The following is a 17,813-nucleotide window of genomic DNA, read 5'->3' on the forward strand; positions in this document are numbered from 1 at the left end:
CCACACCAGGCTCATTTTATTTATTTATTTTATTTTATTTTTTATTTTTGAAAGAAAGAAGAAAAAAGGAGTGAAGGAGAGGAAGAAAGAGGAAGAAAAAGAGGGAGAGAGGACGGGAATGTAGCTTTATTCTAAAAATGGGTATTAATAATGGCCGATCAATATTTTGTGTATTTAAGGTGGAGAATGTATATTTTGTGTATTTAAAGTGGAGAGCTCTATAAATATTTATTGAGTTTACTTGTTCCGGATCAGAGTTCAAGCTGGATACCCTTATTAATTTCCTGTCTCGTTGAGTCTAAATCTCTTTATAGGTCTTATGTATCTGGGTGTTAGGATCATTAGCTCTTATTGTTGCATTGATCCTTTTACCACCATATCTTTGTTGCTTTGAAATCTTTTTTATCAGATGCGAGAATTGCAACTCCTGCTTTTTATTTATTTATTTATTTTTGCTCTTCATTTGGTTGGTAAATCTTTCTCCATCCCTTTGTTTTGAGTCTTTGTGCATCTTTGGATGTGAAATGGGTCTGGATATGGCATACCATTAGGTTTTGGCTGTATCTTTTGATTGGGAGATTTAGTCAACTTAAATTTAGGGTTACTGCCATTTGATATTAACTGGCTATTTTATCCATTCGTTGATGTAAATTCTTCTTTATGTTGATGCTCTTTACTTTTTGGTATATTTTTAGAAAGGCTAATACTGGGTTTTCCTTTCTATGTATAACGCTTCTTTCAGAAGCTCTTGTAAAGCCAGCCTGGTGGTAATAAAATCTCTGAGTACTTGCTTGTTCATAAAAGATTTTATTTTTCCTTTAATTGTGAAGCTTAGTTTGGTCGGATATGAAATTCTGGGCTGAAAGTTTTGTTCTTTAAGGATGTTGAATATCAGCCCCCACTCTCTTCTGGCTTGTAGGGTTTCTGCTGAGAGATCTGCTGTAAGTCTCATAGGCTTCCCTTTATGGGTAACCTGACCTTTGTCTCTGGCTGCCCTTAGTATTTTCTCCTTTGTTTCAACCCTGGTGAATCTGACGATTATGTGCCTTGGGGTTGCTCTTATTGAGGAATATCTTTGTGGTGTTCTCTGTATTACCTGGGGTTGAATATTGTCCTGGTTTGCTAGATTCGGAAAGTTTTCCTGAATAATATCCTGAAGAGTATTTTCCAGTTTGGATTCATTCTCTTTGTCATATTCAGTTACCCCTATCAAACGTAAATTAGGTCTTTTCACATAGTCCCACATTTCTTGGAGACTTTGCTCATTCCTTTTTATCCTTTTTTCTCTATTCTTGTCTTCTCGTTTTATTTCATCAAGTAGGTCTTCAACCTCTGATATCCTTTCTTCTGCTTGATCAATTCGGCTATTCAAACTTGTGCATATTTCGCTAAGTTTTTGTGTTGTGTTTTTCAACTCCATTAGTTCATTTATATTCCTCTCTATATTGTCTATTCTTGTTAGCATTTCATCAAACCTTTTTTCAAAGTTCTTAGTTTCTTTACATTGGGTTAGAACAAGTTCTTTTAACTCCCAGAAGTTTCTTATCATCCACCTTCTGAAGCCTACTTCTGTTAATGACACACAGTCCTTTTCCATCAGGGCTTGTTCTGTTGCTGATGAGGAACTGTAATCCGCTGCAGAGGGAGAGGGGTTCTGATTTTGGGTATTCTCAGCCTTTTTAGGCTGGTTTCTTCCCTTTGTTATAAATTTATCCATGTTTTTTTGTTAGTAGAGATGGGGTTTCACCATGTTGGCCAGGATGGTCTCGATCTCCTGACCTAGTGATTCACCCGCCTTGGCCTCCCAAAGTGCTGGGATTACAGGCATAAGCCACCGCATTTGGCCTGTCCTCATGTTTCAAACCCAATCATGGCTTCCCAACGATCCCTCAAAGTCTCAACTCACTTCAGCATTAATCCAAAAGTCCACAGTCCAAAGTCTCATCTGAGACAAGGCAAGTACTGTCCACCTATGAGCCTGTAAAATCAAAAGCAAGCTGGTTACTTCCTAGATGCAGTGGGGATATAGGTGTTGGGCACATAAAGCCATTCCAAATGGGAGAAATTGGCCAAAACAAAGGGGTTACAGGCCCCATACAAGTCTAAAACCCAGCAGGGCTGCCCAATTTTAAAGCTCCAAAATGATCTCCTTTGACTCCAGGTCTTACATCCAGGCCATGCTGATGCAAGAGGTGGGTTCCCATGGTCTTGGGCAGCTCTGCCCTGGGGGCTTTGTAGGGTTCAGGCTCCCTCCTGGCAGCTTTAACAGGCTGGCAGTGAGTGTCTGCAGCTTTTCCAGGAGCATGGTGCAAGCTGTTAGTGGATCTACCATTCTGGGGTCTGGAGGACAGTGGCCCTCCTCTCACAGCTCCACTAGGTGGTGTCCCAGTAGGGACTCTGTGTGGGTGCTCTGACCCGATATTTCCCTTCCGCACTGCCCTAGCACAGGTTCTCCACCAGGGCCCCGCCCCCATAGCAAACTTTTGCCTGGGCATCCAGGTGTTTCCATACATCTTCTGAAATGCAGGCCGAGGTTCCCAAAGCTCAGTTCTTGACTTCTGTGCACCCACAGCCTCAATACCTCATGGAAGCTGCCAAGGTTTGGGGCTTCCGCCCTCCAAAGCCACAGCCCGAGCTCTACATTGGTCCCTTTCAGCCACGGTTGGAGTGGCTGGGACACAGGGCATCGAGTCCCTGGGCTGCACACACCATGGGGAACCTGGGCCCAGCCCAAAAAACCACTTTTTCCTCCTGGGGCCCCGGGCCTGTGATGAGAGGGGCTACCTCAAAGGCTTCTGACATGTCCTGGGAACATTTTCTCTGGGGTCTTGGGGACCAACATTAGGCTCCTTGCTACTTATGCAAATTTCTGCAGCCGGCTTGATTCTCTTTTAAAACTGAATGCTTTTAACACCACCCAAGTCACCTTTTGGGCCCTTTGCTGCTTAGACATTTCTTCCACCAGATACCCTAAATCATCTCTCTCAAGTTCAAAGTTCCACAAATCTCTAAGGCAGGGGCAAAGTGCAGCCATTCTCTTCACTAAACATAAAAAGAGTCACCTTTACTCCAGTTTCCAACAAGTTCCTCATCTCCATCTGAGACCACCACAGCCTGGACCTCATTGTCCATATCACTATTAGCATTTTGAGCAAAGCCATTCAACAAGTGTCTAGGAAGTTCCAAACGTTCCCACATTTTCCTGTCTCCTTCTGAGACCTTCAAACTGTTCCAACCTCTGGCTGTTACCCAGTTACAGAGTGGCTTCCACATTTTCTGGCATCTTTTCAGCAACGCCCCACTCAACTGGTACCAATTTACTGTATTAGTCAGTTTTCACACTGCTGATAAAGACATACCCAAGGCTGGGAAGAAAAGAGGTTTAATTGGACTTACAGTTACACATGGCTGGGGAGGCCTGAGAATCATGGCGGGAGGAGAAAGGCACTTGTTACGTGGTGGCAGCAAGAGAACACAAGGAAGAAGCAAAAGCGGAAACTCCTGATAAACCCATCAGATCTTGTGAGACTTATTCATTAAAATGAGAATAGCAGGAGAAAGACTGGCCATGATTCAATCACCTTCCCCTGTGCCCCTCCCACAACACATAGGAATTCAGGGAGATACATTTCAAGTTGAGATTCGAGTGGGGACACAGCCAAACCATATAAAATAGGGTAACATATGATTAATGAGAAAAGTACGAAAAACAAGAGCAACAAAAGACCAAGGAAAGTAGAAGGAAATAAGGTAAAAGCAGAAATCAGTGACAGGGGAAACAAGCATAAGGATCACAAAACCAGAAGTTGGGTGTTTGGAAGAAGAAGGAAATCGGTAAAAGTCTTGTGAGACCGGTCAAAAAAACAGGGGAGAAGGGCACGGCTATCAGGAAAGAAAAGGGAGAAGTCCGCACGAACGATGTTACGTCCCTTCTCATGTTGCTATGCAGAAACACCCATGACCGAGGCATTTATCAAGAAAAGAGCTCATGGTTCTGCAGGCTGTACAGGAAGCGTAACGGCTTCTGCTTCCGGGAGGACTCAGGAAGCTTGCCATCATGGCGGAAGGTGAAACAGGAGCAGGTGCTTGTTACACGGTAGGAGAAGCAGCAAGGGAGAGAGCAGGGGGAGGTGTCACACACTCGTAAACAACCAGACCCGTGAGAACTCACTCGAGACGGTGAGGACAGCACCAAGTGGATGCTGCTAAACCATTCCTGAGAAATCCAGCCCCGTGATCCTGCCACCTCCCACCAGGCCCCACCTATAACATTAGGAGTTACAGTTTGACACGAGACTTGCTGGGGACACAGATCCAAACCATGTCATATACAGACCCCCAGCGGTTAGAAGGAGGACACCTGGGGGAGCTGGGTATTCACACAGTGCCCATGCAGTAACAGCAGGTGGGCGATTCAATACAGAGAGCAGATGGCACCTTCACAATAGAGGAATCTGGAACAGCCCCCCGACCACATAGTCAAGATGAACATCGCCAGTCATGAGACAAACCGACATGGAGAATCTGCTGATGTCAGGCACCGAGAAGGGCAGCACGTCTGCTGTGCAGTAGTCCTGCCAAAAATGTTCAACCTACCTGAGTCTAACCACAAGGAAGCCACTAGACAAACCCAAGCTCCAGGGCTTCCTGACGACAACGGCACTGGCTTCAAGCACACTTTACACATTGCCTGAAAGCACACTTCAAGGGACACCGAAGCGACTTGATGGGCCGGGAACCACGGCTCAATACCTGTAATCCCAGCACGTCAGGAGACCTAGGTGGGTGGATGGCTTGAGATTAGGAGGTCCAGAGCAGCCTGGGCAACACGGTGAAACTCCGCCTCTACAAAAAAGTATTTTAACAATTAGCAGGGCATATCGGTGTGCGCTTGTAGTCCAAGCTACTCAGGAGGCTGAGGTGGGAGGATGGCTTGAGCCTGGAGGTCGAGGCTGCCGTGAGCTGGGTTTGCGACATTGCACACCAGCCTGGGTGACAGAGGGAGATCCTGTGTCAAAAGAGACCTGACAACTAAATGCAAAGCATGATGTTTGATCGGAAAGACAATTTTGTTAGAAAGCAGCCTTGAGGGATACTGCGGCACCGTGGGGACAATCGGAAAATGTTTCTTGTCATGGTACAGTATAAAATTGTATGGTCTCAATGTTACATTTTCCTGAGTGTGATGATGGCATTAAGGTTTTGTGGGAGGCCATGCCTTCTTTTAGACGATGCACGCTGCAGTATTTATGGAGGATGGAGCTTAATGACTCAAAGGGATCTCAAATGATTCCACAAAACAAGGAAAAATACAAGCAGGCACACACACACAGAGAAAGACAGGAGGGGGCAGGATGGAGGGAGGGATGAAGCAAATGTGAGAAAATGGTAACACCTGGAGGATCCTGTAGACGAACGTACGTACGGATGCTCCTTGCGCTTTCCCTGCAACTCTCCCATAGCTCCCTAATTTTAACAAAAGCAATCTGGGATCCAGGGGGCATTCCGGACCATTTTATTCCAGTCAGCTTGAAAACAAAGAAAAAGGTCACCAGTCGCTAGGAAACAAAACCTGCCCAAACTGACGTGAGAAGGAATAGCCAACCTGAACAATTCCAGAATCGTTGCAGAAAGATGTCAGTCGTCATAGGCTTTCCACGAATACACTCCAGGAACCCCCAGCACATTCTGGCAAACATCCTAGGAATACACATCTTCCCTCTGACACAAACTTGTGCAGAAAACTGAAAGGGAGGAACAATCCTCCACTCACTGTGTGAGCTTGGCATAACCTCGATACCAAACCCCGCAAGGTCACGTAGAGAAACGTTGCAGGTCACTCAAAGGCTCATGACATAGAAGCAAAAGTCAAAACCAGAATCTTAGCACACTGAATCCTACAGGATAGAAAAAGGAAAATACCTAATATGGCATGACATATATTGGCTCCATCCCAGAAATACGAACTTAATTTCCCTTCAGAAAATAAACAGCTACAATAATCCACATTAACGGATTCAGGGAGAGAAATATGCTCTTCTTAGTCACAAAAGTATTGACTAAATGGCAATATCCATTCGAGATGTAGTGTTGACAATTTTTTTTCCCAAAAAGTCAGGTCTCTTGGGCTATAATTTTTACAGAGTTCTACGGGATTTTGTGAATGCATAGGGCTGTGGAAACACCAGCACAGTATATATATATATAGATATAGAGCATCGCCATCCCTTCCAGCTTCCCTGGCGCCCTCTGGTAGTGAACTCCTGGTCTTAACCCTCAGATCCTGGCAATCACCTATCTGTTTTCTGTTCCTAGGGTTTTGCCTTTTCCAGAATGTCATATAAACGGAATCACGTGGTACGTAGCCTGTGCCTTCGGCTTCCTTCAGAGGAGACTGTGACCGCAATTCGACAAAGTAGCAATGCATAGTTTCGTGACCTGGGTAGTAGTTACCTGGCTTGATCACCTTATAACTCCTTGTTAAAAGACTGGCTTCTGAGTTCTTTCCGTGTGTGTGCGTGTGTGTGTGTGTGTGTGTGCGCGTGTGTTTGTGTGTGTGAGTGTGAGAGAGAGAGAGAATGTGTCTGTGTGTGTTATGTTTAAAAAACATAATTTACTTTCAACTGCTTCTGACTTATTTATCTTGGTGTGGGTTATTAAATGGCAATTATGAATCCTTTAGAGAAAGTGAGTGATCATTGGAAAACTCAGCAGAGTGATTACCTCTGGGGTGTGCAGGGAGGAAGTAGTGATCGGGGTGGGGCAAACTGAGGGTTCCAAATGCTGCCAACCTTCTGTTCTTTGCTCTGCATGGGAGTGGCCCGGACTTCAACACTGTACAACCACAGGGGCTCCATTCACGCTGGATCATGTGAATGGGGCACCCTGGAATCCTGCAGATAGAGTTGGCACGGCCACCCCGGCGGCCACAGCCTACGCGACCGTACCTGGCAAACACGGGTGCTGGCTTCATCCTTCGAGGAAACGGATGATAAGAACACGTGTGGGGCACTACACGAGGGGAGGGGCTCAACCTCCTCCTCTCCACTGGGGCCCAATGAATTCCTCTCATCCGAGGAGCCTCGGATTCTGCACTTCTTTCCCCTAGTAGCGGAAGGCTCTGCCCAACCATGGCCTGGGGTATACATGTTAGAGCCCTATTACGGTGTGGGAGGTGCTCTGAATATGGAGCTGAGGTTGTGTGCTGACAGGCGGGGCTGTTAAACGTAGCCATCGAGGGATGGGTTCTCGCCTTCTACGACTCCATGCACGGGCTTCTCCGCTTTTACACACTGTTGACCATGGCCCATGCCCCTGGGGCAGTGGCTGGGGCTGGAGGTCTGCCCCCCATCAGAACCCACCTAGATGTCTCTGGTGGCTACAAACCCAAGCTGGAGAGTCACTGACACACGTCTTCCCCCAGACACCAGCCCGCTGTGTTATCCCCACAGGAAACAATCACCTGCATCAGGGTCGAAGCATTGACCCGAGGAATCAAGCCCAGCCCAGCCTCTGAGGCCAGGGGTTTGTTGGGGATGGGGTAGGTTCCCAGCACCATTCATTTCTGTGTCTGAGCCCTGTAATTGGCCAACCCCGTGGGTGATGGCCCCCCTCACTGAGCTCACACCACAGGCCCGGCAGGGAGACACGATGAGAGTATGGGGGAAGGCCGTACCGAGCCTGACCAGATGACTCAGAGTAGTCCCTCTTTCCCGCTTTCCACCCTCACTGTGCCCATCCTGCCCGTGTCTCAATTATCTGAAGCCGTGGTACCCCCCCCCACAGGAGCTCCCTGCTTCCTAGATGAGGCACCCTCTGGTGACTCTGAGGCATTATCACTGCACCCACACAAGGGAGTGCTGAGACCTGCATTCCATCCCACAGAGGATCGGGAACCTACTGTGTCGACTCCAGCCATCTGGGAGCTCCGACGCCCATCCCTGCGTGAGGGGACGTCCCCTTTGTCACACTCCACGCCCTCCTAGGTGTTAGAACTGAACAACACTTCTTGTGAAAGGTAGATCCCAGCCCTGCGTTTGCACATTCCTTCCTTCACGGATCCTTCAACACTGCCTCAACTCCATGAATTGGCCAGTTGTCCCTCAAAGGAGAGCACCCCCAATTAATTTAATTCTCAAGCGGGTGCTTGTGTGTGTGTGTGCACGCGCACGTGTGCAAACACACACACACACACACACACAAACCCTGAATGGTATCTGTATTCCTATTGTCTTCATCTGTTCAATACCCAGTCTCTTGTCGGCGGGTGCTGGCAGAACCTACATGCACTTCCTCACTGGAACCGGAAAGTGTGCCCAAGTCTGGGGCCCACCCAGCCAAGGATTCCAGCAGAAGGAAGGCGGCAATCCCAACTGTCAGTGTGGGTCAAGGCAGAACAGGCAGCTCGATGATCTCATGTGACCTCGAGAGGTGGTCTGGAAGGCTGAGCGGGAATGCGGAAATGTCACGTCCACAAAAGCCTGTGGCCTGGGGGTAGTGGAACTATATTTGACAGGGACCATCTAAGAACAGCCAGGCCTAGTAACCACATTTGACCTGGGAAGCGGCTGGCCATTTTCAAATCAACGGTATGGACCCACTGGCTGCAGAAAGGGCTGTTGGCCACCTACAGGACACCAAGGATGTGGAAGCCGCCTCTCGTGTAGCTGCTGGCAGGCAGTGTCCACCAGGTTGGCCCAAGGGCACCAGAGCAGACGCAGCGCCCCCACCTCCAACCAAGAGACTACCGGGTCCTTTACTTCCCTGCTCTTTGAACCTTCCCTTTGGCTCAGCCACCCACCAGGATGTGGCTTCTGCCCCCACCTGGCGACTGACACTAAGGAGGAGACCTGATAGAATTTGGTAACTGAGGTTCAACTGTGAGGCCGGAGAGAGGAACTGAGGATGCCGCCTGGGTTTCTGAACCGGATGACCTGACCGCGTGTGTGGTGGCACCAGAGAGACATAATGGCGCCAGAAAGAGGACTGGGCCCCTGAGAGTGAGAGGGAGGATGAGCTCCGTCATGTTCTGTGTTCCATGCACGGAAATAACCGTTCGGAAAAGGCCACCGGCGTCAACCCACTGGGGAGAGCAAGGATGCTCATGATGGAAAGGACAGTGACAGTGCAGAACCGGGACAGAGTGAACCGCAGGAGGAAAGGCGAGAGAGATTGGGATTCTGGAAGGAGGCTTTCAGTGCCTACTGAAGGTGAGGGAGAATAGTGCTGCAGAAGGGGACCTGTGAGACCCCAAAGTAGGAGAAGAGGAGGGACCATGAGCAGGGCGTGTCCAGGAAAGGGAGAAAATGCTCCTGTGGCCGAGCAAGGCCCCCACGGCACCTGGGCCCAGGGCACTATGGTGAGCCCCGTGCAGGGCTGCTGCCCAGAGGCCGGCCCAGGAGCCCACTGCAGAGTTCCAGGGAAACTGTTCTTCCAGAGCCAGGGAAAAAAGCAACATCCCACACCCCTCAACACTCCCAACAATCGCAGAGAGGGCAGACCACAGACCACAGGATATGAGAATGACTTTATTTGAAACTGCTTTGAACTGCATTGCAGTGGAAGGGAGGCAGCTGTAGTGGAAGAGGATACCGAGAAAAGCAGCTTGGCTACAGGTCTGGGGCTCCAGAGGTAGCAGCTGCTTGCCTTACTGGAAGACTCTGACTCCATTCTGTGAAAGAGAGAGGCTCAGGCACGGGTCTCCAGCCAGGGCCAGCCCACAGCCCTCCTATGCTACTGAGATCGTGGCAAGGGGCATGATGTGTTCAACACACTTCAAAAGTCAAAGCAGCTCATGGCTCCTGAAACTAGAGGCAGAACCGGGCACTCCAGACCCAGGGAAACAGAAATCCACCCCCTGCCCCCATGGGGAACCAACCGCCTAGCCCTGCAACCTGAAACCCCAGCGGCCCTGGGACTGACTCACCCACCGGTCAACCTCAAGTAAGGGTGGAAATGCCTTCTAAGCAGGAAAGTGGTTCTCAGGTGTTGGGGCATCCCAGAACCGTTCAGAATGTGTTTCCGAGACAGATACGCCAGCCACCAAGCAAAAACCGCACGCGCCGTACCAGGCAGCGGTTAAAGGGAAAACACATGCGGTATCTCTAATGGCCCCAAGAGAAGGAGATCTCTGGGACTGGTGGACAAAGTGTACACGGAGTTCAGACGACACATTGCTGTCTGTGCACACCCCCAGCTGGAAAGGCACAGAAGGCTCCAGGGCCAGGCCTGCTTGGTTCTCTTCCCCAGAGGAAAGTCAGTCCCGGTGATGCCGCCTGCACCTGCACCCCACCCCCACCCTCGGCACCTGCAGAAAGACAGCGCTGCCCACCCCTGCCCCAGCCAGGGCTCCGTCATACCTAACTGCTCTGTAAGACGGTCAATTTCCCTCTGTAGCCATATGCACTAGACCGCTAGACACCGGAGGAAGAGAAGTGATCGGTCAGTTCTGGCTCCCTCTCTCCTCGTCCTCCCTCTCTCCCCCGGCCCTTACAGCCCCACATAGCCTGCAGCCCAGTGGTGAGGTGGGTTGGTACGGAACCCTCAGTCGAAAAGAGGCATCTCCCCTCCATAAGGTGTGGGAGGTGGAGGCTGGGGCATGGCGCATGGGGCGCCGGGGGATACAGAAATCAGTTTAACTGGGACACGGATCCCACCACCCAGTGTGGACCTCTATTTCCAGGAGCCACACAAAGCATTACCCGGAGACATTTCTGGGCTCCCGGAGGTGGCTGCTGCCTTTCCGGTGTTGGAGGATGGACAGCTGGCTGATGGTCACCTGAAAGAGAACAGAAAATCCAGCTTCTAACCCTCACAGTGAGGTGGAAAGGGCCTAGCGGTGTCTAACCTGAGGCAGCACCACCCTCTGCTGGCAACACGTTGGCTTTGCTCTGCCCAGCAGCTCCAAGTCTCCCTGTGGGACCGTCTTCCCTGTTCACCAGTGTGGGCCCATGTGCTGCACCTGTGGCCCCCTACGCTGTGACTCCCGGTTGGACGCCAGCAGCGCAGCAGCCATAGGCAGGCCCAGGGAGGGCCAGTGTGGCTGAGCAGGACTTAACAGAAAAGGGCTTGGTGCCGCCGAAAGTCTCCTTCCAGAGTTGGAGTTTGGGGCGCTGCTCCAAAGCGCCCCTCATCACACAAACCCCCCCTCAGAGACAACGAGGTGGCTTAAAGCCGGCCCCATCGACAGCCTGTTTTCCATGGGACAGCTGCCTGGGTGGGAAGGGAAGCCTGGGAACAAGGCTGAGCCCCCAGAAGCGACAGAGCCAGAGGTTTCCCTCCCTCCCCGACCCCTCTCCCCTCCACCCCATCAAACCGGTGAGATGTGATCACTGGAGTGGGCACGGCGTCTGGGCAGGAGGCCTCCCAGGCTGTAGGCCGAGGGCTCTGAAGTTCCTGGAACTTGCGGAGGTTTGATGTTGGGGTCGCCACTGCTGAATTCTCCACAATGCATGCAAGGGCAAGACAGCCCTGGCCTCTGTGGGGGAGGCTAAAACAGAAATTTCTGAGTCACACCGGCAGTGGGGGCAGGCGGTGAGTGCACGTCGGGAGGGGTTGTGGTAAGGTGGAGACTCGGGAGCCTAATCTCATTAGCACTTTCTCCCTCAGTCAGCCCCAGGCCAGGAGGCAGAGCCCAGCCTGGGAAAACACTGGGGATAGTGGGATAGCCCGGGGACCCCCTGCCAGCTGGCTCAGGCAACAGTTACGGAAGGAGGAATCCGGAAGTTGATGAGCCTAGACGGCCCAGGGTTGTGCCCACACTTGAAGGGGCCACCCCATCCAAACCAGCTGCCAGCCCTGCCTTCCATCCCAGCTCCTCTCTGCGGGAGGAGGCAGGACCTGCCCGTCACACACCAAGTGCTCCCTTTAATGTGTACCACTACGACAAAGACCCCGATCCGGCATTCTAGTGTCCCTGGGCTCCCGATAACAACTCTTGAGCAAGGGACAGACGGGGCATGGGTAAACAGGTGTGTGCTGGAAGAGAGGAGGCATGGGGGGGAGACAGAGGAGGAGGAGTTTGAAGAGGGAGAGGAGGGCGAGAAGGGTCTACTCACTTGGGCCCCTGGGATGTCCTCTCTATGTGTGTCATTATCCTCTCTGGCCGCAGCCTGGGACTCCCTGGTCCCACTTCCTGTGGCTCTCCTCCTGGTAGGGCTGCTGTGCTTAGGCTTTTGGGGTTTCTTGGACATCCCCTGCGCCGCACACCTAAGAATGGCGGGAAGGTGGCCGGCTCCTGGGGAGTGGCTGAGAGTCTCTCTAGGCAGATAGGCAAGGCTCTCCCCAGGGCCAGTTGAGAGGCATCTCCTTGGGACTTCTTCTCCTGGGCCGTCTTCCTCCTCCGAGGGCCCCGGGGCAGGGCCCCTGCCGTGGCAGCTCCTGAGTAGCTGGGCCTGACCTCCACATTTCCCCGGGCCCGGCTGTGTATTTTCTTCCAGGGAGAGTTCTCCAGCTCTCCCACAGCCGGCCTCTCCACAAGTGGAGTGAGTCCGCGCGGAGCAGAGGTCAGGAAAGGGCCCGGCACCAGCGAGAAACTCTGCCTGCGGTGCCTCCGTGCGCCTGCTGTTTTCTTGGGGCTCTGGGGCTTGGCCTGGCTCCCTCCATTGCGGTGAATGCCCACCCTCATCGGCCGCAAGTCGCAGCTCTCATCTGTGGAATCAGAGTCTTCCACAGACAGCACGGCGGGGCCTTTGGCGGAGGGCTGCTGGAGATCCACGCGGACTCTCCACGTGCTCTTCGAGCCCCTTTGCAGGTGCTGCCAGGCCGGGCCTGCCCTAGGACCAGTGAGGTGGAGAGGGCGGGCGGAGGCATGATGCCTTTTTCCAGGCCTGGGGCCCAGCAAGCCTCTCTCACTGGGACGGACCTCCGGTCCCGCCCAGTTGTCAGCGGACCCTTTGGCAGCAGCGCCTTCTGGGGACGGGTGTCCCTGGACGCTGGTGGGCGGCACGATGGCGGCTGGCTCCTCGGCCAGGCAAGACGAGTATTCCACACCGTCCCTTTGGTCGTCGACCGGGTTGCCAGGCGGGGCTTCCCGGCCCCAGAGCACCACCCTTCCCTCCTCTATCAGTTCGCTGTCTGACTCCACACTGATGCCCCCCGGATCTGCGAACCCACCCTCGCCCTCGCCCTCGCCCTTGCAGCTGTGCAGCACCCTGAAATACAGGCCGTGGCCATGGCCCCGTGGGGCTCTGGGGCTGACCGTGAGGGCGCCAGCCTGCTCGCCACCCTCCAGGTCCAAATGGGTCCCCCAAACAGGCACCTCGTCAGGCGAGCTCATGGTGTCAGTCCCGGCAGCCTGGGCTGTGGGGAGACAGTCGTCCTGGTAACGGCGGAATGGGGGAGGGGAGAGCAGAACCCAGCCAAGCGGGTCACTTGACAGAAACAGTGACGCTCACCCCAGGTGGAAGTAGAAGACAGCGCGTGGCTTCCCTGTGCCCTAGACGACGGCCTCGCACCTTCTCATTGGTCCCGTCTCCGCCAACCAGCGCACCCCTTGTTGGGCCAGGTCTCTGGACTTTAACCAGTGGTGACAGAGGCTCTTGGTTTGCCACCACACGGGTCATTTGACTGGGTGGCTGCACTCTGGTCGGGTCTTGGGGCCAGGGTGCACTGTAGCTCTTTGATCCATCTCTTTGTTCCTGTCCTGCCGCCTCTGGCCGGGCACCTACTTTCCAAGGAGAGCCATGTCTCTGAGCCCTAGTGTCCTATTTGTAAGGGGGTCAAGGGGAGAGCTGCCGGCAGCTCATCAGTTTCGGACAGTAAATGTCGTGATGCACGCAAAGCACCCAGCATACACAGAGGAGTGCTCAATTCTCAAGAAGCATGTCAGGGTCAAAGCTTTGGCCCGGTAGCACAACGGGCTGGTGTCAAGGGGAAGACACGTGTCAGGGACTCTCCAGCTTTGGTTTTTTGCCACCGGAGACATCGAGGTGGGTTCTGGTGGGGACAGAACTCCAGCCCCAAGCGCTGCTCCAGGGATAATGGGCCATGATCGACAGGGTGTGGGACGGGAGAAGCCCACGGACGAAGTCGTGGAAGGCGTGAACTCATCCCTCAGTGGCTAGATCTGCCAGCCCCGCTTCCACCAACTCAGTTCCATTTTCAGATCGCCTCCCGCACAGTAATGGGGCTCTAAAGTGTATGCCCCAGGCCATGGTCAGGTGGAGCTTTCCGTTTCTAGGGGAAAGAAGTGCAGAATCCGAGGCTCCTGAGATTAGAGGAATCCACCTGGACCCCAGTGGAGAGGAAGAGGTCGACCCCTCTCCTCATTCACTGCCCCCCTCTTCCTTTTCCCTCAAGCCTCCTCTCCCACCAAGAGGAACGTGGGGCCTGGCCGGGAGAGCCTTAGACCCTCTCCTGCCTTGTCCTGCCACTCAGCTCTGACGGGCTCCGGAGGTCTGCCGAGCTGCGTGCCTGCCCTTGATGCAGCTGCAGTGGTGGAGCCCTGAGCAGAATCCCACCTGCACCAGGTGCCAGGGCTCCCACAGGGACATCTGCAGATGGGAACTGTCACTCTGCCGGCCGAAAAGAGCGTGTCCTCTTCAGGCTCCAGCTAGAGCCAAAGGTGAGTCTCCTCGGACGCCTGCCAGCCAGAGTCCCAAAGGGTGGCCGTCCAGGCTGTGGTGCAGGCCCAGGGCACCCCAGACGGGGATGTGAGATGGCAATCATAGGATCACAGTGGCCATGGTGAGTAACAGCCATGGACTTTAGCCCACCTGGAACACACTCCTGGGTGAACTCGGACAACCTCATGCACATCTGTCCTCAACCTCCACGCCAATAATGCCTCCTTTCCCCCACACGTGTTCTTATCATCCGTTTCCTCGAAGGATGAAGCCAGCACCCGTGTTTGCCAGGTACGGTCGCGTAGGCTGTGGCCGCCGGGGTGGCCGTGCCAACTCTATCTGCAGGATTCCAGGGTGCCCCATTCACATGATCCAGCGTGAATGGAGCCCCTGTGGTTGTACAGTGTTGAAGTCCGGGCCACTCCCATGCAGAGCAAAGAACAGAAGGTTGGCAGCATTTGGAACCCTCAGTTTGCCCCACCCCGATCACTACTTCCCCCCTGCACACCCCAGAGGTAATCACTCTGCTGAGTTTTCCAATGATCACTCACTTTCTCTAAAGGATTCATAATTGCCATTTAATAACCCACACCAAGATAAATAAGTCAGAAGCAGTTGAAAGTAAATTATGTTTTTTAAACATAACACACACAGACACATTCTCTCTCTCTCTCACACTCACACACACAAACACACGCGCACACACACACACACACACACGCACACACACGGAAAGAACTCAGAAGCCAGTCTTTTAACAAGGAGTTATAAGGTGATCAAGCCAGGTAACTACTACCCAGGTCACGAAACTATGCATTGCTACTTTGTCGAATTGCGGTCACAGTCTCCTCTGAAGGAAGCCGAAGGCACAGGCTACGTACCACGTGATTCCGTTTATATGACATTCTGGAAAAGGCAAAACCCTAGGAACAGAAAACAGATAGGTGATTGCCAGGATCTGAGGGTTAAGACCAGGAGTTCACTACCAGAGGGCGCCAGGGAAGCTGGAAGGGATGGCGATGCTCTATATCTATATATATATATACTGTGCTGGTGTTTCCACAGCCCTATGCATTCACAAAATCCCGTAGAACTCTGTAAAAATTATAGCCCAAGAGACCTGACTTTTTGGGAAAAAAAATTGTCAACACTACATCTCGAATGGATATTGCCATTTAGTCAATACTTTTGTGACTAAGAAGAGCATATTTCTCTCCCTGAATCCGTTAATGTGGATTATTGTAGCTGTTTATTTTCTGAAGGGAAATTAAGTTCGTATTTCTGGGATGGAGCCAATATATGTCATGCCATATTAGGTATTTTCCTTTTTCTATCCTGTAGGATTCAGTGTGCTAAGATTCTGGTTTTGACTTTTGCTTCTATGTCATGAGCCTTTGAGTGACCTGCAACGTTTCTCTACGTGACCTTGCGGGGTTTGGTATCGAGGTTATGCCAAGCTCACACAGTGAGTGGAGGATTGTTCCTCCCTTTCAGTTTTCTGCACAAGTTTGTGTCAGAGGGAAGATGTGTATTCCTAGGATGTTTGCCAGAATGTGCTGGGGGTTCCTGGAGTGTATTCGTGGAAAGCCTATGACGACTGACATCTTTCTGCAACGATTCTGGAATTGTTCAGGTTGGCTATTCCTTCTCACGTCAGTTTGGGCAGGTTTTGTTTCCTAGCGACTGGTGACCTTTTTCTTTGTTTTCAAGCTGACTGGAATAAAATGGTCCGGAATGCCCCCTGGATCCCAGATTGCTTTTGTTAAAATTAGGGAGCTATGGGAGAGTTGCAGGGAAAGCGCAAGGAGCATCCGTACGTACGTTCGTCTACAGGATCCTCCAGGTGTTACCATTTTCTCACATTTGCTTCATCCCTCCCTCCATCCTGCCCCCTCCTGTCTTTCTCTGTGTGTGTGTGCCTGCTTGTATTTTTCCTTGTTTTGTGGAATCATTTGAGATCCCTTTGAGTCATTAAGCTCCATCCTCCATAAATACTGCAGCGTGCATCGTCTAAAAGAAGGCATGGCCTCCCACAAAACCTTAATGCCATCATCACACTTAGGAAAATGTAACATTGAGACCATACAATTTTATACTGTACCATGACAAGAAACATTTTCCGATTGTCCCCACGGTGCCGCAGTATCCCTCAAGGCTGCTTTCTAACAAAATTGTCTTTCCGATCAAACATCATGCTTTGCATTTAGTTGTCAGGTCTCTTTTGACACAGGATCTCCCTCTGTCACCCAGGCTGGTGTGCAATGTCGCAAACCCAGCTCACGGCAGCCTCGACCTCCAGGCTCAAGCCATCCTCCCACCTCAGCCTCCTGAGTAGCTTGGACTACAAGCGCACACCGATATGCCCTGCTAATTGTTAAAATACTTTTTTGTAGAGGCGGAGTTTCACCGTGTTGCCCAGGCTGCTCTGGACCTCCTAATCTCAAGCCATCCACCCACCTAGGTCTCCTGACGTGCTGGGATTACAGGTATTGAGCCGTGGTTCCCGGCCCATCAAGTCGCTTCGGTGTCCCTTGAAGTGTGCTTTCAGGCAATGTGTAAAGTGTGCTTGAAGCCAGTGCCGTTGTCGTCAGGAAGCCCTGGAGCTTGGGTTTGTCTAGTGGCTTCCTTGTGGTTAGACTCAGGTAGGTTGAACATTTTTGGCAGGACTACTGCACAGCAGACGTGCTGCCCTTCTCGGTGCCTGACATCAGCAGATTCTCCATGTCGGTTTGTCTCATGACTGGCGATGTTCATCTTGACTATGTGGTCGGGGGGCTGTTCCAGATTCCTCTATTGTGAAGGTGCCATCTGCTCTCTGTATTGAATCGCCCACCTGCTGTTACTGCATGGGCACTGTGTGAATACCCAGCTCCCCCAGGTGTCCTCCTTCTAACCGCTGGGGGTCTGTATATGACATGGTTTGGATCTGTGTCCCCAGCAAGTCTCGTGTCAAACTGTAACTCCTAATGTTATAGGTGGGGCCTGGTGGGAGGTGGCAGGATCACGGGGCTGGATTTCTCAGGAATGGTTTAGCAGCATCCACTTGGTGCTGTCCTCACCGTCTCGAGTGAGTTCTCACGGGTCTGGTTGTTTACGAGTGTGTGACACCTCCCCCTGCTCTCTCCCTTGCTGCTTCTCCTACCGTGTAACAAGCACCTGCTCCTGTTTCACCTTCCGCCATGATGGCAAGCTTCCTGAGTCCTCCCGGAAGCAGAAGCCGTTACGCTTCCTGTACAGCCTGCAGAACCA

At 52.0% G+C, this 17,813-nt stretch overlaps 1 protein-coding gene and 1 pseudogene across 1 annotated transcript; one reads left to right on the top strand and one right to left on the bottom strand.

Annotated features, from left to right (window-relative positions):
- LOC144581053 (ADP-ribosylation factor-like protein 5A) overlaps positions 1-7,516 on the top strand; it is a 42,067-nt pseudogene extending 34,551 nt beyond the window's left edge.
- A 2,021-nt stretch (positions 7,517-9,537) lies between these two features.
- On the bottom strand, positions 9,538-15,482 carry LOC100392548 (uncharacterized protein CXorf49-like). Its single transcript, XM_078364322.1, is given in 6 exon segments — positions 9,538-9,670; positions 10,359-10,412; positions 10,701-10,777; positions 11,332-11,488; positions 12,057-12,199; positions 12,202-15,482. Coding segments are annotated over 5 exon segments (1,506 nt in total). The 5' UTR covers positions 13,277-15,482; the 3' UTR covers positions 9,538-9,670.
- Positions 15,483-17,813: the final 2,331 nt, after the last annotated feature.

Source organism: Callithrix jacchus, chromosome X, assembly GCF_049354715.1.
Source record: "Callithrix jacchus isolate 240 chromosome X, calJac240_pri, whole genome shotgun sequence".
In the NCBI taxonomy this organism is placed as follows: Eukaryota; Metazoa; Chordata; class Mammalia; order Primates; family Cebidae; genus Callithrix; species Callithrix jacchus.